The 20,812-nt window shown below is 34.8% G+C and overlaps 2 protein-coding genes across 10 annotated transcripts in view; both read left to right on the top strand.

Annotated features, from left to right (window-relative positions):
• LOC136024916 (uncharacterized) overlaps nucleotides 1–20,812 on the top strand; it is a 202,087-nt gene that overhangs the window by 163,201 nt on the left and 18,074 nt on the right. For all 9 annotated transcript variants that reach the window (XM_065700490.1, XM_065700493.1, XM_065700495.1 and 6 more), the window contains one exon: nucleotides 9,746–9,932. The gene's annotated coding sequence lies outside the window, so the exon portion shown is untranslated. The remainder of the gene's footprint in view (nucleotides 1–9,745; nucleotides 9,933–20,812) is intronic.
• Nucleotides 11,561–12,650, top strand: LOC136024915 (zinc finger protein 239-like). Its single transcript, XM_065700485.1, has one exon. The coding sequence runs from the start codon at nucleotides 11,772–11,774 to the stop codon at nucleotides 12,558–12,560; it is 789 nt and encodes a 262-aa protein (XP_065556557.1). The 5' UTR covers nucleotides 11,561–11,771; the 3' UTR covers nucleotides 12,561–12,650.

Here is a 20,812-nt window from a genome sequence, read left to right as displayed (position 1 = left end):
GTAATTTCAAATATTTATTCTATGGCCTTTGTGATTCAGGGGTCATTCTTAAGGAGTTGGGACAAAATTTAAGCTTTAGTGTAAAGAGCGAGGTATCGACGCAATAAAAATATATGCAATAAAAACATACGAATATAGAAGTTCGATACGCAAGTTAATTCGTAAGTTACGTATATTTTTTATTAATGAAAACGTTCGTAATTAATTAAAAGTTCTAGTTGCCTTTTTAAGTAATCGAAAAATTGGAGGGCATCTAGGCTTCCTCCCTCGCTCCTTTTTTCTCAAAATCTTCCGATTAAAGCTATGAAAAAGCCATTTAGCCAAAAAAAAAAAAAAGGAATATGCAAATTTCGTTTTAATTATTTATATGCGGAGAGCCAAGATCAAAACATGAATTAATTTAAAAAGTACAGAAATTAAATAAAAAAAAACAAGTTTTTTTTAAACTGAAAGTAAGGAGCGACATTAAAACTTTAAAACAGAAAACTTTAAAACGACATTAAAACAGAAAGTACTCCGTATATGAAAGGGGATGTTCCCTTCTCAATCCCCCGCTCTTTACGCTAAAGTTTGACTCTCATTTTCAATTCTACTTTACTGAAGAGTAAAAAACTTTGGAGTAAAGAGCGGGGCGTTCAGAAGTTGTATAAAAATGATTGATTTCACTTCTTGATGATAGTCTATCATCCATCCTAGAGCAAAACTAAGGCCAATCGATTTCGGGCCATGCCCCATCTAGGCAATTCTAGGATCCTGATGTCCCGCACTCGTAACATTTAAAGTTTGTTATTAAAAATTTTACGCATGCTCACCTGATGGGAGCTTAAAAGACCATTAACTTATTATCTTTTTTGGGGTCGTCCCCTAGCTATAATTTATGCGAGTATAAAATATTGTCTGAATATGACGCCTTTTTATACTATCATGTATCTTTTTTGCTCTGTAAATGAATTCAAATGTGATGTCTCATGAATTTAAAAGTTCTGCCCGTGACCCACCAAAACATTGTCATGCCCCACAGGTGGGGCCTATGCTCTACGTTGGGAATCATGTGCATAGAGTAAGGGTAATTCATAAGGGTTATTCAAATTGTCTGTCAGTTCTTTGAGTCATTGGAAGGCAATTGGAGACTAAAAATGATTCAAAGATTTATGACCGACCATGTCCACAGGACTTGCAGGCAAGTGGGTGACTGACATTGTTCATATGATATGAGTTTTTGTTCCTGGGAAACCTTGCCTACACTTAAATTGTATCAGTGGTGACCAAGATTTTTGGGTTAATTCTTGAAGGACAATGTCTACTGGACTTCTAGGCAAAGAAGAAAAAGTTGCAATCTTTTATATTTTATTTTTTATGTTGTTTGGCAGTGATGGTTTATGTTTAAAAAGAACTATTTTGCCTGTTGCCATGACCCTTTCGCTTTTTACCAAAAATATCTATCTAGCTACCTATATTTTCAGTTATTTTATTGTTAGTAGAAACAAGCATTTTTTTTAAGCAAGCAGTAATAGAGGTCGTTTGTCTTAAGAACATGTGTTTGTTGTTTGTTTGTTGTTCATTTGTTCAGTTATTTTATCAAACAGTTCGTGGTAACGAACTGTAGTAAGGAGCGACCCGGCTCAATAGTAACCAAAACTCTAAAAAATGGAATTTTGATACCAATAGCTATATCAAAAGAATCGCATTTCAATGCTGGTTTTAAATATATAAGTTTCATCAAGTTTAGTCTTACCCATCAAACGTTACGAGCCTGAGAAAATTTGCGTTATTTTAGAAAATAGGGGGAAACGCCCCCTAAAAGTCATAGAATCTTAACGAAAATCACGCCATCAGATTCAGCGTATCAGAGAACTCTATTGTAGAAGTTTCGAGCTTTTATCTACAAAAATGTGGAATTTTGCATTTTTTGCCAGAAGGTAGATCACGGATGCGTGTTTATTTGTTTTTTTGTTTTTTTGTTTGTTTTTTTTTTTTCCCAGGGGTGATCGTATCGACCCAGTTGTCCTAGAATGTTGCAAGAGGGCTCATTCTAACGGAAATGAAAAGTTCTAGTGCCCTTTTTAAGTGACCGAAAAAATTGGAGGGCACCTAGGCCCCCTCCCACGCTAATTATTTTCCCAAAGTCAACGGATCAAAATTCTGAGATAGCCATTTTATTCACCGTAGTCGAAAAACCTTATAACTATGTCTTTGGGGACGACTTACTCCCCCACAGTCCCCGTGGGAGGGGCAACAAGTTACAAACTTTGACCTGTGCTTACATATAGTAATGGTTATTGGGAAGTATACAGGCGTTTTCAGGAGGATTTTTTTGGTTTGGGGGAGGGGTTGAGAAGAGGGGGATATGCTGGGGGAACTTTCCTTCGAGAATTTGTAATGGGAGAAGAAAATTTCCATGAAGGGAGAGCAGGATTTACTAGCATTATTTGGTAGGTCAGTTTAGATATAAAAGTTTAAATATTTCAACTTTGGGCCAATCTATGGCGAACATACAGATGGAAGCTCCAAAAATCACCCCGAAAATTGACCACATGCCTGAAATTAGATTGTGCATATTAAAATGTGCATATTTGTTCAGTTGAACATCACTTTCATGATGCCCCGGAAATTTCACCTTGACACGTTAAGCCGTTCCAAAAATATTGTTGATGTGTGCATTTGACACCCTTTTCATCTTAATACTCTAAGCTTTACATGTGAAATTAGCTACACTTTGATTTATGATAATATTTGCTTGTGTTAATTTTGAGATGATTATTGATCTTAATTTTTTTACTTAATTATTACTAACAATTAATAATTAATTATTCATGAATTAATTATTGTGGAGAGACAAAATAAAACATGCATTAATTCAAAAACGTTCAGAAATTAAATAAAAGAAAAATTAAACGGAAAGTAAGGAGCGACATTAAAACTTAAAGCGAACAAAATTATTCCGTAAAGGAAAGAGGTTGTCCCCTGCGCAACTCCTCACTCTTTACACTAAAGTATTTTTTTAATTTAAAAAGTACAGCTGGAAAATAATAACATGCATTACTTCAAAAACGTTCAGAAATTAAATAAAAAAAACAAGTTTTTTAAACTGCAAGTAAGGAGCGACAGTAAAACTTAAAACGAACAGAAATTACTTCGTATATGAAAGAGGCTGCTTCCTCATCAACGCCCCGCTCTTTACGCTAAAGTTTGACTCTTTCTCTCAATTCTTCTTTCTAAAACAGTAAAAAACTTTAGCGTAAAGAGCGGGGCGTTGATGAGGAAGCAGCCTCTTTCATATACGAAGTAATTTCTGTTCGTTTAAGTTTTAATGTCGCTCCTTACTTTCAGTTGAAAAAACTTGTTTTTTTTATTTAATTGTTAGTAGAAACAAGCATTTTTTTTAAGCAAGCAGTAATAGAGGTCGTTTGTCTTAAGAACATGTGTTTGTTGTTTTCTTTTAATTTCACAATGTAACCTTTATATGATAAAGCTTTTATTCTTTGAAATATTGTTTTGAAGGGTAAAGGAAGGGGCCTCGGTGATGGTGAGGCTTAGACTATATAAATAATGAACAATAACCTCCATCAATTACGACTTATTTGGTTACCTCCTTTAAACTATTAAGTAAAAACACTAGTTTTTTTAAACTGAAAGTAAGGAGCGACTTTAAAACTTAAAACGAGCAGAAATTACTCCGTATATGAAATGAGTTGTCCCCTCCTCAACGCCTCGCTCTTTTCGCTAAAATTTTTAATTGTTTAAAAAAGTAGAATTGTGGCAAAGAGTCAAACTTTAGCGAAAAGAGCGAGGGATTGCGGAGGGGACAACCCATTTCATATACGGAGTAATTTCTGTTCGTTTTAAGTCTTAATGGCGCTCCTTACTTTCAGTTAAAAAAACTAGTTTTTTTTTATTTAATTTCTGAACGTTTTTGAATTAATTCATGTTTGATTTTGGCTCTCCTCACATAAATTATTAAAATGAAATTTGCATATTAATTCTTTTTGTGGCTAACTGGCTTTCTCTTAGTTTTGATCAGACGATTTTTAGAAATAAGGGGTGGGGAAGGAGGCCTAGTTGCCCTTCAATTTTTCGGTTTCTTAAAAAAGCAACTAGAACTTTTAATTTTTAACGAAGGTTTTTATTAGTAAAGAATATACGTAACTTAAGAATTAACTTATGTAACAAACTTTTACATTGTAATATCTTATTATGTATATGAGGGGTTTGTCCCCTCGTTAATACCTCGCTCTTTACACTGAATCTTAAGTTTTGTCCCAATTCTTTAAGAATGACCCCTGAATCAGAAAGGCCGTGGAATAAATAGTGTAAATTACTAAAAATACTTAAGCATAAAGAGCGAGGTATTTATCTCCTCCTAAATACCTCGTTCTATATGCTAAAGAAATTTAATAAGCGACCCTATGAGTATCCTCAGTAAAATTGGAGATGAGGCCTTGGACTAAGACATGACAGTAAAACCCTCTTAGTCCATGATAATGCCGATTGGTTTCCTCAAGTCCTCGCCCTGTTTTGTTAAACCTATTCCTTCTGAAATTTCTTTGTCCTCGTTTAAACTATAACGCGTAACAATTTCTTCAAATTTAAAGTGAGATATCCACGTTAAGGACATAGTCAATTTTGCTAACGTGTCTATCACCCTCTTTAAGCTCCTATATAAATTTAACGTCCCCTTCCACTCCTTAAGGACTGACACGTCTTTTGTCGCCCGCATCTCGAATTTGCTTGTCCAATTTGGTACCATTGTATCTCTCACGAAGAATCGGAAAAAGATGGCTCAATCCAAAAAAAGCCTTACAAATAATTTTCGACGAAGGCAAGGTACCTTACTCTCTGCTCCTTAGGAAATCTAGTTTGGAAACCCTTGAGCGAAAGAGGGTTTCGTTGTACCTCCGTTTTTTCTGAGGGTGCTGCCAAGACTGTTGCACTTATTTGCTTGTTCTCCCCTCTGTTTTTTTACTTTCCCTTTTAATTTATATATATTTTATATTATGCTCTCTTTTTTTTGTGTTTATTCACTCATTCTTGTCCTCCCTTTTGACCAGTTTTTATCTCTTATCTCTTTATCTTTTACTGACTTTACGCAGTTTAATCATAGACACTTTTTTAGTTTTCCTGGTAATATATATATATATATATATATATATATATATATATATATATATATATATATATATATATATATATATATATATATATATATATATATATATATATATATATATATTGTTCTTTTTGTATTTATTTGCTTATTTTGTCCCCCCTTCCCTTTTTTAATGACCCTTTTGAATTTTTTCTGACTGGTATTTGTTTAAGTTTGGTTTGACTCGTTTTTATCTTAGTAGCCTTTTAATTGACTTATTACAATTTAATTTTTGAACCATAAATAATTATTCATAATGATTTTTCTTTTTTGTTGTTTTTTGTTTTTTTGCATTTTTGCCAGTTTTAGTGCAACTATGTAATTTGTTGACTCCGAAGTCAACAAATCATCTTATCTAATCTTTGTATTATCTTTTATCTTTATCTTTTATATTAACTCTATCTTTTTATTCTAATTCTTTTAACTAATTTTATCTTAGTCATGGTGGTGGGGTGTTATTATATAGGGTGGGGGAGCCTAAAATGATGGAAAACGCTTAGATTGGAGGGATCGGGATGAAACTTGGTGGAAAAAATAAGCAGAAGCCTTAGATACGCGATTAACATAATTGGAAAGGATCTGCTCTATTGGGGGGGGGGGTATCCTGAAAAATTTGAAAAAATGTCGTATTTTTAACTTCCGAAGGAGTGATCGGATGTTCATGAAACTTCATATTTAGAAGGACACGTAACTCAGGTCTCTTATTTCAAATCTCAACCGGATCCAGCGTAATTGGGGGGGGGCAGTTGGGGGGAACTGGAAATCTTAGAAAATACTTAAAGTGGTGAGATCAGGATGAAACTGGATGGGAAGAGTAAAAATCTGTCTAAGATACATGATTGACATAAACGGAACGGATCCGCTCTCTTTGGGGTAGTTGGGGGGGGGGGGGTTATTTCTGAAAAATTAGAAAAAATGAGGTATTTTTAACTTACGAACGGATGATCGTATCTCAATGAAATTTGATATTTAGAAGGATATCGTGTCTCAGAGCTCTAATTTAGATCCCAACCGAATCTGGTGACATTGGGGGGGGGGAGTTGGGAGGGGGAAAGCTAAAACTTGGAAAACACTTAGAGTGGAGGGATCGGGATGAAACTTGGTGGGGAAAATAAGCAAAAGTCCTAGATACATGATTGAAATAACTGGAACGGATCCGCTCTCTTTGGGGTAGTTGGGGGAGGGGCCAATTCTGAAAAATTAGAAAAATGAGGTATTTTTAACTTACGGACGGGTAATCGGATCTCAATGAAATTTGATATTTAGAAGGATATCGTGTCTCAAAGCTCTTATTTTAAATCCTGACCGGATCTGGTGACATTGGGGGAATTTTGGGATGGGAATCTAAAATCATGAAAAATGCTTAGATTGAAGGGTCTTACATACCTGATTTACATAATTGGAACGGATCCGCTCTATTGGGGGGGGGGGTCAATCTGAAAAATAAGAAAAATTACGTATTTTTAACTTACGAAGGAGTGATCGGATCTTCATGACACTTCATCTTTAGAAGGACCTCGTAACTCAGATCTCTTATTTTAAATCTCAACCGGATCAAGCGTAATTGAGGGGGGGGGGCAGTTGGGGGGACTGGAAATCTTAGATAATACTTAAAGCGGTGAGATCAGGATGAAACTGGATGGGAAGAATAGAAACCTGTCTAAGATACGTGACTGACATAACTGGATCGGATCTGCTCTCTTTGGTGGAAGTGGGGGGGGGGGGGGGTAATTTTAAAAATTGAGGTATTTGTAACTTACGAAAGGGTGACCAGATCTTAATGAAATTTGATATTTAGAAGGATCTTGTGCTTTAAAACTCTAATTTTAAATTCCAACCAGATCCTGTGACATTGGGGGGAGTTGGAGGGGGAAACCGGAATTCTTGGAAAACGTGAAATTGGGGTATTTTTATCTTACGAATAAATAATAGGATCTTAATGAAATTTGATTTTTAGAAGGAATTCATGTCTCAGAGCTCTTATTTCAAATCCCGACCAGATCTTTTGACAATGGGGGGGAGTTGGAGGGGGAAATCTTGGAAAAACACTTGGAGTGGAGGAATCGGGATGAAGCTTGGTGGATAGAATAAACAAATGTCCTTGATACGTGATTGACAGAATCGTACTGGATTCGCTCTTTTTGGAGGAGTTTGGGGGGGAGGGGCTCAGTGATTTGGCGAGTTTGGTGGTTCTGGACGTGCTAGGAAGATGAAAATTGGTAGGCGTGTCAGGGAGCTGCACAATTTGACTTGATAAAGTCGTTTTCCCAGATTCGACTATCTGGGGGGCTAAAGGGAGAGGAAAAATTTGGTATTTATAACTTACGAGTGGGTGATTGGATCTTAATGAATTTTGATATTTAGAAGGACATCGTGATTCAGAGCTCTTATTTTAATTCCTGACCGGCATTAACCCTCTTATTTTCCTTTTTAAGGCCATGTATATATCCATAGAATTTTGTTAGAGCTCATACCATATGATCTCTTGGCTCTTAGCTCTTCTCGCCTCGTCACAAGTGTCATATGAGCTCTTAGCTCTTGTTACATCGGTAGTTACTAGGTTGTAAGAAATAATTGTGATTACTATTTTCTTCCGTAACACGAAAGTCACATGTGGACCGAATTGTAATTACGCTTGACTTCAGCACCAATTCTGTCAAATTTAACCAATCAAATTTAAGCCAATCAATCATCTTTACCAATCAAAGTTTAGATTTAAGGCAAAGTTTTTTGAAAATAGTAAATGCAGAATCTTCGAACAGTACTTTTCATATTTAATAGATGAAAATGGAAAGAGATGCAAATGCCTAGTATTCGTAAACAATACTACTACTTCTACTGACAACTTTCTGCAGCACCAAACCACCTAAGGCCAACATAGCTATGCACGCTCCTCCCATCCCTCTCTATTCAAAGCTTCCCTCTTTACAACCTCCCAGGAAGTTGCCTTTTCCCTTAAAGATTTCCTTAAGACATAATCATAACCTAAACGGGGACGATCTGCTTTCCATTTGGCCCTAGACGGTCGGTGGACAGGGAAAATCTTTGTTAATCTATCATCCGCAAAACGTGCCCTAGCCATCTCAACCGTTCTCTTATTATAGCCCTAGAAAGTAGGATTGAACCACACTTTTTGTGCAGCCTACTGTTTGAAATACCGGCTTTCAAACAGTAAAGTTTTTTACTCTTTGGTAAAGTAGAATTGAAAGAAAGAGTCAAACATTAGCGTAAAGTGCGGGTCGTTGAGAAGGGAAGATCCCCTTTCGCACACGGAGTAATTTCTGTTCGTTTTAAGTTTTAATGTCGCTCCTTACTTTCAGTTAAAAAAACTTGTTTTTTTTTATTTAATTTCTGGACATTTTTGAATTAATGCATGTTTTGATCTTGGCTCTGCATATAAATCATTAAAACGAAATTTGCATATTGATTTTTTTTTTTTTGGCTAAATAGCTTTCTCATATTTTTCATTGGAAGATTTTGAAAAAAAAAGAGCGAGGGAGGATGCATAGTTGCCCTCCAATTTTTTGATTACTTAAAAAGGCAACTAGAACTTTTAATTAATTACGAACGTTTTCATTAGTAAAAAATATACATAACTTACGAATTAACTTACGTAACGAACTTCTATATTCGTATGTTTTTATTGTATATATGAGGGGGTTCACCCCTCGTCGATACATCGCTCTTTACACTAAAGCTTAAATTTTGTCCCAATTCCTTAAGAATGACCCCTGAATCACAAAGGCCGTAGAATAAATAGTTGAAATTACTAAAAATACTTAAGCGTAAAGAGCGAGGTATTACGAGGAGGTAAGCCCATCAAATGCGTAATAATTTTTGTTTGTTTAACTTTCAGTAGTTTCAGTAGAAAAAACTTTTTAAATTTATTTTTCATTGTTTTTGTAAATAATCCTAGAAAATCCTGCGCAAATTTTCTCAAGACTAATCTTGATGAAACTCATATATTTAAAATCAGCATTAAAATGCGATTCTTTTGATGTAACTATTGGTATCAAAATTCAATTTTTTAGAGTTTTGGTTACTATTGAGCCTGGTCGCTCCTTACTACAGTTCGTTACCACGAACTGTTTGATATTGACAAGTGCGAGTTTCTTGTTTTCAACTCTAATAATTGTTCAGAATCACTATATTGCGATGGGTTTAGTATTCCCTATGTTAAATCGTGTCGTTGGCTTGGTATAACAGTTTGCGATTCTATGAATGCTCTCCGGTCTCGTGCTGTCAAAGATATTTAGTGATAAGCTGAGGCTCGGTTGCTCTAAGATTGTGGTAAATCGTGGACACTATAAGAGAAGAGCGAAATCTTTTTTAAGTGGACTTTAATGATCAGCCATTTTTTTTTTCTGATGAGCATCCTGAAAAAACAAGAAAACTTCCAGGTTCTAACAGGAAAAGAAACCTTCATGGTTCTAGTTTTGGTAGTAGATTATGTCTGTTACATTTACCTTCTTGGCATGATAAAAATGAAATAAAAGTTAAATTAATATTTTTACGAGAATAAACAATAATTATAAATCAAATAAACATATGTAACGAACTATTTTTCTTCCTGGCCAAACTTAGCCTTTGATATTTTAGGCCCTACGAATAGAGATATGCAAGATGGTGGGACAGAAAAAACTCTATTAACCCATGGAATCGGATAAATCTCACTCCTGGACAATTTAAGGAATTGGAAGAAGTGTTCGAAGAGACTCGCTTTCCAGATTCCGAAACTATAAGTGAATTAAGTGTGCAGCTTAATCAAAGTAAAACACGGATCCAAGTAAGCTTAATCTTATCTTACTGTTTTTTAGATATATTGTAATTGTATCTTTGTGGATGTATATAGATATATCCATGCCATCTTATTTATTATCAGATTCATTTACACGTAATAGCCTTTTGTGGGGCGAATATTGTCCTTAATTAATACCTTAATTAAAAGTCCCTGTAATTATTTTAGTCAACATTTTGAGTCTTGTATTAAGAACGACTCCTGAAACACAATGGCCGCTTAATTAGAACAATAAAAACTTTTTAAAATCATTAAAAAACTTTACCATGAAGAATAAGGTACTTAGGAGGGGTAAAACCCCCCTCATACACTTATAATCTTACACAACTTTTAATCTTACACAACATGTTTTCTTAGGAGACAGAAACATCACTGGAAAAACAGGAACAGAAAAATAAAAATGTGTTATTATTATTATTAATCAGAATTGGTTCCTTGCACAGGGTTGGTTTTAAGGTTTTGTAGATACGACAAAGCAATTTTGACATCATTCTCATTCTCCATTCACCCTTCATTCTCCTACTGTTGAAAAAAAACGAACAGGTAAATATCATGGAAACCAAATAAGGTAGCTGTTAGATAAATCATCTTGTAACCAAAAGTAACAAGATAAATCCACTGAACCAAGCTATATAGTTTGCTTAGATTTTGCAGGTAAGCTGTAAATCTGTAAGTTTTTCAGATCATATAACGATGAATAACTCAAATGTATGATTAGGTAAAAATTTTACATTGAAGGGTCTTTTGACTGATTGGAAGGGATTTTGTCCCTCTATCAAAAACTAGTATCTTGACCTGCCATGTTTTCATGAAATTTACTAAATAGTGATTTTTCTTCATTTTTGGACCTAAAGAAATAGATGGGGATGCGTGTATTTGCCAACAGGTATGCGGAACTCCATTATCTTCCCATTGTTGCCACTCTCTTTTCTGCTAGACATAGATTCTTGGTTTTGTAATCCTATTATGGCCATAATAGGTTTTGGGTGAGAAATAAACTAAAATAAGAACATTTCCCTTCTACTACAACTAATACAATATGTTTTTACATCTGTAGTTACTAGGTTGTATCTCATAAAGCATAGAAAAATTCTGATTACGTTTTTACGGTCCCCTTGTCGGGTTAATAAGGAAGGGGGGGGGGGGTCAATTTTTAATTCAAAATTAAACTATTGTGTAGATAGTAGGTTTTGGCATAGGAGGGTCTATATCATATTTTGACATCTAATGTCATTAAGTCTAATGTCTATTGTAGTTAATATATATATATATAATATATATATATATATATATATATATATATATATATATACGTATATATATATATATATATATTTATATATATATATAATATATATATATATATATATATATACATATATATATATATATATATATATATATATATATATATATATATATATATACATATATATATATATATATATATATATATATATATATTTGGGTAAAGTTGACAACTTAAGATTTTCTGGCCTAAAAATCGATCTATATATGTCACGAGTTTCAGAAAATTCGTCCAGAGCCTTAATTTTTGGGGAAAAGATATGTGAATGGCGTCATTATTGTATACATCAGTATCTTAATGACTTCATCCACTAATATAAAAGGCTGCATTCATATTACATCCCTAAATGACGTCACATGAAATTTCTTACCATAATCTATTTCAGTGACGTCATTCATAGCATAAAAACAAGCGTTGTCTAGGAAGATCCATCAGTCTACTTTTGAAAAGCAAGTAGTAATATAAGTATTCTAATAACAAGTACAAGTATAAACAGCCAGCATTATACCTTTAGTGATATGGCACTAAGTTTTGGAAACTTTGATCTTGACCCAGATTCCCAGCTTATGACTGGAGTGACCGATTTTACATACCAAGAAGACTTACAACTGGACTGCCAAAAACAAATTCCTTTGAAGCACAGATTGGCTAGGCATATGAGAACTCAAAATGGAAAAAAATACTATGAATGTGAAGAATGCAAAAAGAAATTTTCTTTGTCCAATTTGGCTGTGCATATGAGAATTCACAGTGGAGAAAAACCGTATGAATGTGAAACATGCAAAAGTAAATTTTCTACCAAGTCCCATTTGGCTGTGCATATGAGAATTCACAGTGGTGAAAAACCATATGAATGTGAAACATGCAAAAAGAAATTTTCTGCCAAGTCCAATTTGCCTGCGCATATGACAATTCACAGTGGTGAAAAACCATATGAATGTGAAACATGCAAAAAGAAATTTTCTATCAAGTCCCATTTGGCTGTGCATATGAGAATTCACAATGGTGAAAAACCATATGAATGTGAAACATGCAAAAGAAAATTTTCTGACAAGTCCAATTTGGCTGTGCATATGAGAATTCACAGTGGAGAAAAACCGTATGAATGTGAAACATGCAAAAGTAAATTTTCTATCAAGTCCCATTTGGCTGTGCATATGAGAATTCACAGTGGTGAAAAACCATATGAATGTGAAACATGCAAAAGGAAATTTTCTATGAAAAACAATTTAACTAGGCATATGAAAACCCACGCTGATGAAAAACCATATGAATTTGAAGAATTAAAAAGTGATACGAGGTGTTAGCCCTACTGATTGCTCTTTTTTTTCAAAATTGGCATTTGATTGATTTAAATTTCTGTTTGTTTTAAGTTTTAATAAAATTTCATAATTTAACCTTCGTTCGTCTTTGGATTTAATGTAGCTCCGCTTTTATTTGATTTTTTTCTATAATTACTCAATAATATATGAGCCTGAAAAACACGCCAACCTTCTCAAAAAGAGGGAGAAACCCTCCAAAAAAATATAATGATCTCGCCAATGTCTACTATTCTGCCTAGTAAAGAGAGAACCTCGACACATAGTACCCTATAATCAATTGTTTTGACAATATATCGAATCGAAATCAAGTCACCATTAGAATCGCCTCTGGCTCGGAAAAGACAAATATATATTCTAGAAAAAGAATATATATTCGGATAAAAATAAATACAAGTCCTAGATAAGTCATTGACACAACCGGAACGGATCCGCTCTCTTTGGGGGGGTTGGGGGGAGGGGTTAATTCTGAAAAATTAGAAAAATGAGGTATTTTCAAATTACGAAGGAGTGATCGGACCTTAATGAAATTTGATATTTGGAAGGATATCATGTCTCAGAGCTTTTATTTTAAGTCCTGACCGGATCCGGTGAGACCGAAGTCGGAAGGGCGGTACCTAAAATCTGGGATAATTCTTAGAATGGAGGGATAAGGATGGAACTCGGTGGAAAAAATAAGTACAAGTCCTAGATACGGGATTGGTCATATCCTAAACGGATCTGCTCTTTTTGGAGGAGTTGGGGGGGGGGGGGTTAATTCTTAAAAATTAGAAAAAATGAGGTGTTTTTAACTTACGAAAGAGTGACCGTATCTTAATGAAATTTCATACTTAGAAGGACCTCGAAACTCAGATCTCTTCTTTTAAATCCTGACCGGATCCAGTGTCATTAGGGGGGGGGGATCTTGGAAAACGCTTAAAGCGGAGAGATCAGGATGAAACTTGGTGGGAAGAATAAGCACAAGTCCAAGATACATGATTGACATAACTCTCTTTGGGGTAGTTGGGGGGGGGGGGGGTAATTCTGAAAAATTAGAAAAAATGAGGTATTTTTAACTTACGAACAGATGATCGGATCGCAATGAAATTTGATATTTAGAAGGAAATCATGTCTGAGACCTTGGGATTAAACTCGGTGGGAAAAATAAGCACAAGTACTAGATACATGATTGACATAACCGGAACGGATCCGCTCTCTTTGGGGTAGTTGTGGGGGGGGGGGGGTAATTCTGAAAAATTAGAAAAAATGATGTATTTTTAACTTACGACGGAGTGATCGGATCTTCATGAAACTTCATATTTAGAAGGACTTCATAACTCAGATCTCTTATTTTAAATCTCAACTGGGTCCAGATTTTGGGGGGGGGGGTAGTTGTGGGGGGACCGGAAATATTAGAAAATACTTAAAAGCGGAGAGATCAGGATGGAACTGGATGGGAAGAATAAAAACCTGTCTAAGATACGTGACTTACATAACCGGACCAGATCTGCTCTCTTTGGTGGAGTTGGGGGGGGGGGGTAATTTTGAAAATTGACGTATATTTAACTTACGAAAGGGTGACCAGATCTTAATGAAATTTGATATCTAGAAGGATCTTGTGCTTTTAATTTTAAATTCCGACCAGATTCTGTGACATTTGGGGGAGTTGGAGGGGGAAACCGGAATTCTTGGAAAACGTGAAAATTGGGTTATTTGTATCTTACGAATAGGCGATCGGATATTAGTGAAATTTGATATTTAGAAGGAATTCATGTCTCAGAGCTCTTATTTCAAATCCCGACCAGATCTTTTGACATTGGGGGGAGCTTGAGGGGAAATCTTGGAAATACTTGGAGTGGAGAATCGGGATGAAGCTTGGTGTATAGAATAAGTAAATGTCCTTGATACGTGATTGACGTAACCGTACAGGCCTCACTCTTTTGGGGGAGTTGGGGGGAGGGGTTCAGTGATTGGCGAGTTTAGTGCTTCTGGACTTGCTAGGACGATGAAAATTGGTAGGCGTGTCAGGGAGCTGCACAAATTGACTTGATAAAGTCGTTTTCCCCAGATTCGACCATCTGGGGGCTAAAGGGAGAGGAAAAATTAAAAAAAATTAGTTATTATAACCTACGAGTGGGTTATCGGATCTTAATGAATTTTGATATTTAGAAGGACATTGTGACTCAGAGCTTTTATTTTGAATCCTGACCGGCATTAAGCCTCTGACTTTCCTTTTAAATCAATCTATTGATTCCTTAGGATTTTGTTAGAGGTCATACCATATGAGCTCTTGGCTCTTAGCTCTTCTTGCGTCGTCACAAGTGCCATATGAGCTCTTAGCTCTTGTTTATTTAATAGTTTAAGAAGGTTACCAATAAGTCGTAATTGATTGAGGTTATTGTTCATTATTTATATAGTCTAAGCCTCACCATCACCGTGGCCCCTTCCCTTACTGTTCAAAACAATATTTCAAAGAATAAAAGCTATATCATATAAAGATTACATTGTCAAATTAAAAGAAAACAACAAGCAAAGGTTCTTAGGTACAAACAACTTCTATTACTGCTTGCTTAAGAAAAGCTTCTTTCTACTAAGAATAAAAGAACTGAAACTATAGGTAGCTAGATAGATAGTTTTGGTAAAAAGCGAAAGGTTCATGACAACAGGCAAAATACTTCTTTTTAAACATAAACCATCAATGCCAGAACACATAAAAAATAAAATAGAAAAGATTGCAACTTTTTCTTCTTTGCCTAGAAGCCCAGTAGATATTGTCCTTCAAGAGTTAACCCAAAAATTTGGTCACCACTGATACAATTTAAATGTAGGCAAGGTTTTTCAGTAGGAAAAACTCATATCATATGAACAATATCAGTCACCCACTTGCCTGTAAGTCCTGTGGACATGGTTGGTCATAAATCTTTGAATCATTTTTAGTCTCCAATTGCCTTCCAATGGCTCAAAGAACTGACAGACCATTTGAATAACCCTTATAAATTACCCTTACTCTATGTACATGATTCCCAACGTAGAGCACAGGCCCCACCTGTGGGGCATGACAATGTTTTGGTGGGTCATGGGCAGAACTTTTAAATTCATGCCGACATCACATTTAAATTCACTTACAGAGCAAAAAAGACGCATGATAGTATAAAAAGACGTCATATTCAGACAATATTTTTCATTCGCATAAATTATGCCTAGGGGACGACCCCAAAAAAGATGATAAGCTAATAGCCTTTTAAACTCCCATCAGGTGAGCATGCGTAAAATTTTTAATAACAAACTTTAAATATTACGAGTGGAGGACATCAGGATCCTAGAATTGCCTAGATGGGCATGGCCCGAAATCGATTGGCCTTAGTTTTGCCCTAGGATGGATGATAGACTATCATCAAGAAGTGAAATTAATCATTTTTATACAACTCTTAAAAAGTTCCGCTGGCTTTGCCTCTCGTACAGACTACCTGCCTTGGCTGTTACCCAATTTTACGGACAGGCAGAGTAAGACAACTCCAATGCGCCGACTGAATCCATCTGTGAAGCAGAATTCTTTTATGTAGTAAATAGCTCAGTCGTATTACTGGCAAATCAGGTCCCAAAAAGGTAATTGCAGACGCCTTAGTACACCAGAAAACATATTCGTCCATTCTATTAAAAAAAAAAAATTTTTTTAGTCGAGATTTTTTAAACTTATTTTTAAGTAAAAGTTAAAATTTTTAAACAGTTAGGAAGTTTGAAGTATTCCTACCATTTGAAGACAAAATAATATTAGCCTATGTCCCTTTTCACGATACGGCTAGTGATCATTTCAGTTACACTACAAAAAAAAATCGCAGAGCTTTAAAAAATAAAAATAGTTTATATGTTTTTAGCTCAAATTGTACGGAATTGAATGCACTTTCTTTGAGATGTTTGTTGAATTTTACAGCACTTATTTTGAAACTGCAGTAAATAGAGAAAAAAATAGTGTTTTTTTTTCAATTTAAAAATCATGTTCTTATAGATCTAGATCTCTTCTTTCGATTGATATAACATTACGCCAGATTCCTCTTCCCAATAAGTCGCAAAAAAAATCCTGAATCACACTTAGTTTTTAATTGTTTTAAAAAGTATAATTATGGCAAAGAGTCAAACTTTAGTGTAAAGAGCGAGGGATTGCGGAGGGGACAACTCATTTCATATACGGAGTAATTTCTGTTCGTTTTAAGTTTTAATGTCGCTCCTTACTTTCAGCTAAAAAATTAGATTTTTTTATTTAATTTCTGAACGTTTTTGAATTTATGCATGTTTGGTTTTGGCTCTCCGCACATAAATTATTAAAATGAAATTTGTATATTAATTCTTTTTTTGGCTAAATGGCTTTCTCTTAGTTTTGATCAGACGATTTTGAGAAATAAGGGATGGAGAAGGAGGCCTAGTTGCCTTCCAATTTTTCGGTTACTTAAAAGGCAACTAGAACTTTTAATTTTTAACGAACGTTTTTATTAGTAAAAAATACACGTAACTTAAGAATTAACTTACGTAACAAACTTTCATAACCTTATATTTTTATTATGTATATGAGGGGGTTTATAACCTCTTTAATACCTCGCTCTTTACTCTAAATCGTAAGTTTTGTCCTAATTCTTTAAGAATGACCCCTGAATCAGAAAGGCCGTAGAATAAATAGTTGAAATTACTAAAAATACTTTTGCATAAAGAGCAAGGTATTTATCTTCTCCTAAATACCTGGCTCTTTATGCTAAAGTATTTTTAGAACCCCTCATATGCGTAATAGTCTCTGTTCGTTTTAAGTTTCAATGCTACTTCTTCCTTTCATTTGGAAAAACGTTTTCATGTTTATTTTTCATTGTTTTCTTGTAGTAATGCTAGAAAATCCTGCGCCCTTTTCATTGAATTTTTCTTCCCCCATGACAGATTCCTCCAAGCAAAGATCCTCCAACATAGCCCCCTCTTCTCAGTCCCACCCCCACACAAAATAAAATCCCCCTGAAAACGTCTTTACACTTCCCAAGTTTTTCTCACAGTTACTTCGTTATGCAAGGATTTGTAGTAATTATATTGATTTTAAAAATAGATGTAAAATCTTAAGCCAAAAATTGATATCAAGAGGTTTTTCTGCAAATAAATTAACTTGGCAATTTAAAAAATTTAGTTTTCATTATACCGAACTTTTAAATAAATATCAAAAGAATTATCTAGAAATACTTAAAGAAATTTTTAACTAATTTCGGAGGTTCGAGAAATGTTGTCACAGCGCCATTTATTTTGAATTGTGTTTCTAATTGAGCGGATTTTTTAAAAAATTAGCCACATGGTAAAGATGAATTCTATAATTGTTTAGTTCATTCAGGTTTTTTGCAATGTGTTAATATTTGTGATTTGGTAAAATTTATAATATTTAGTTTACCTATTGTTGCTAAAGGGAGGGATATATTAACAGGATAAGCTTGTTTTGGTTTTACTTGGTTGTTTTACATTTGCTGTTTTTTTTTTCATAGGCATGTATTTTGGGGGTGATACCTGACGCGGGGATGCCATGGATATTCTGTGGTAGCCACAACACTGTGCTGGGTAGAGAATTTAGAGTGGCGAAACCCTATATAGGCCAGTGTATTCTCCTGATGAGCCCTTATGTTGGGTGTTGCCTCTGAATTATTTGTCTATATTATTTTTTCTATTGTTCGGTAAATGACGACTTATACTTATTGACGACATGACTGCCTGTCCATGGATTATTCTTTATGGTTGATTGTGTGTGGCTATGCTGTTTGACCTATGTGATTGTATGGATGAGTAGGGTTAAAGCCTCATTCAAGTGCTGGTCTATATTAATCACTAATTTAGGAAAACAGTCTTCCTTTTCTCCTTCTGTCTCTTTTTTTTTTTTTTTTTTTTTTTTTTTTTTTTTTTTTTTTTTTTTTTTGTGTGTGTGTGTTTGTGCTGTAGCATTGGTGATTTCTCTTTTCATGATATATTAAATAAAAAAAACTAGTTTTTTAACTGAAAGTAAGGAGCGACATTAAAACTTAAAACGAACAGAAATTACTCCGTATATGAAATGGGTTGTCCCCTCCGCAGTCCCTCGCTCTTTACGCTAAAGTTTGACTCTTTGCCACAATTCTACTTTTTAAAACAATTAAAAACTTTAGCGTAAAGAGCGTGGGACTGCGGAGGGGACAACCCATTTCATATACGGAGTAATTTCTGTTCGTTTTAAGTTTTAATGTCGCTCCTTACTTTCAGTTAAAAAAACTAGTTTTTTTTATTTAATTTCTGAACGTTTTTGAATTAATGCATGTTTGATTTTGGCTCTCCGCACATAAATTATTGAAATGAAATTAGTATATTAATTTTTTTTTTGGCTAAATGGCTTTCTCTTAGTTTTGATCAGACGATTTTGAGAAATAAGGGGTGGGGAAGGAGGCCTAGCTGCCCTCCAATTTTTCGGTTACTTAAAAAGGCTACTAGAACTTTTAATATTCAACGAACGTTTTTATTAGTAAAAAATATACGTAACTTAAGAATTAACTTACGTAACAAACTTTTATATTCTTATATTTTTATTATGTGTACGAGGGGGTTTGTACCCTCGTTAATACCTCGCTCTTTACACTAAATCGTAAGTTTTGTCCCAATTCTTTAAGAATGACCCCTGAATCAAAAAGGCCGTAGAATAAATAGTTGAAATCACTAAAAATATTTTAGCATCAAGAGCGAGGTATCTATCTCCTCCTAAATACCTCGCTCTTTATGCTAAAGTATTTTTAGAACCCCTCATATGCGTAATAATCTCTGTTCGTTTTAAATTTCAATGCTATTCCTTACTTTCATTTGAAAAAACGTTTTCATGTTTATTTTTTCATTGTTTTTTTTATAGTAATGCTAGAAAATCCTGCGCCCTTTTCATTGAATTTTTCTTCCCCCGTGACATATTCCTCAAAGGAAAGATCCTCCCACAAAGCCCTCTCCCATCAACCCCACCCCCCAAACCAAAAAATCCCCATGAAAACGTCTGTACACTTCCCAATAACCATTACTATATGTAAACACTGGTCAAAGTTTGTAACTTGCAGCCCCTCCCTCAGGGATTGTGGGGGAGTAAGTCATTCCCAAAGACATAGTTATTATGGTTTTCGACTATGTTGAACAAAACGGCTATCTTAAAATTATAATCTGTTGACTTTTGGAAAAAAATGAGCATGGGAGGGGGCCTATTTGCCCTCCAATTTTTTGGTCACTTAAAAAGGGCACTAGAACTTTTCATTTCCGTTAGAATGAGCCCTCTCGCGACATCCTAGGACCACTTGGTCGATAAGATGACCCCTGGGAAAAAAACAAAAAAAAAAAACAAACAAATAAATAAACACGCACCCGTGATTTGTCTTCTGGCAAAAAATACAAAATTCCACATTTTTTAGATAGGAGCTTGAAATTTTTGCTATAGAGTTCTCTGATATACCGAATGCGATAGTGTGATTTTCGTTATGATTCTGTGACTTTTAATGGATGTTTCCCCCTTTTTTCCAAAATAGGGCAAATTTTCTCAGGCTCGTAACTTTTGATGACAAAGACTAAATTAATTGAAACTTAATATTTAGAATCAGCGTAAAAATTCGAATCTTTTGATGTATCTTTTAGCATCAAAATTCCGTTTTTTAGAGTTTCGTTTACTATTGAGCCGGGTCGCCCCTTACTACAGTTCCTTACCACGAAGTGTTTGAAAAGAAAATAATTCGGTATTTCGGGGCTTCTGACATTATTACTCCTTTGCGGAAGTTAGGCTCAAAATTGAAAAAGGATTATATTTTTTCTCTGGGCCCCTTCCACCTCTTAGTTCGTTTATTTTCCCGTTAGTTTTCACCTGTTTTCGCTTTATAGTTGTGTTATCTCTTAGCAGTTCTTTCGTTAGTTGAGTTATGGTTGTGGTATACATGTTTTATCGCTCGTATAGTTGTGTTATTTTCAAATTATACTCCATAATAGAGAGGCTCCGAACACCCAGCATTGTATATTAAGCTCTTAATTTGACATTTTTTTCTAACGTGACCAGATTCGTCCTGCGCCCTTTTCATTGAATTTTCTTCCCCCATGGCATATTTCTCCAAGGAAAGATCCTCCCACATAGCCCCCTCCCTCAACCCTACCCCCAAAACCAAAAAAATCCCCCTGAAAACGTCTGTACACTTTCCAATAACCATTATTATATGTAAACACTGGTTGAAGTTTGTAACTTGCAACCCCTCCCCCAGGGGCTG

This window comes from Artemia franciscana, chromosome 3 (genome assembly GCF_032884065.1).
Source record: "Artemia franciscana chromosome 3, ASM3288406v1, whole genome shotgun sequence".
NCBI classification, from domain to species: Eukaryota; Metazoa; Arthropoda; class Branchiopoda; order Anostraca; family Artemiidae; genus Artemia; species Artemia franciscana.
Note: the sequence above shows the minus strand (reverse complement) of the source record. Positions and strands in the feature narration are given on the sequence as shown.

Coding starts and splice junctions, on each gene's coding strand:
- LOC136024915 (XM_065700485.1), top strand. CDS start 11,772: ATGGCACTAAGTTTTGGAAACTTTGATCTTGACCCAGATTCCCAGCTT.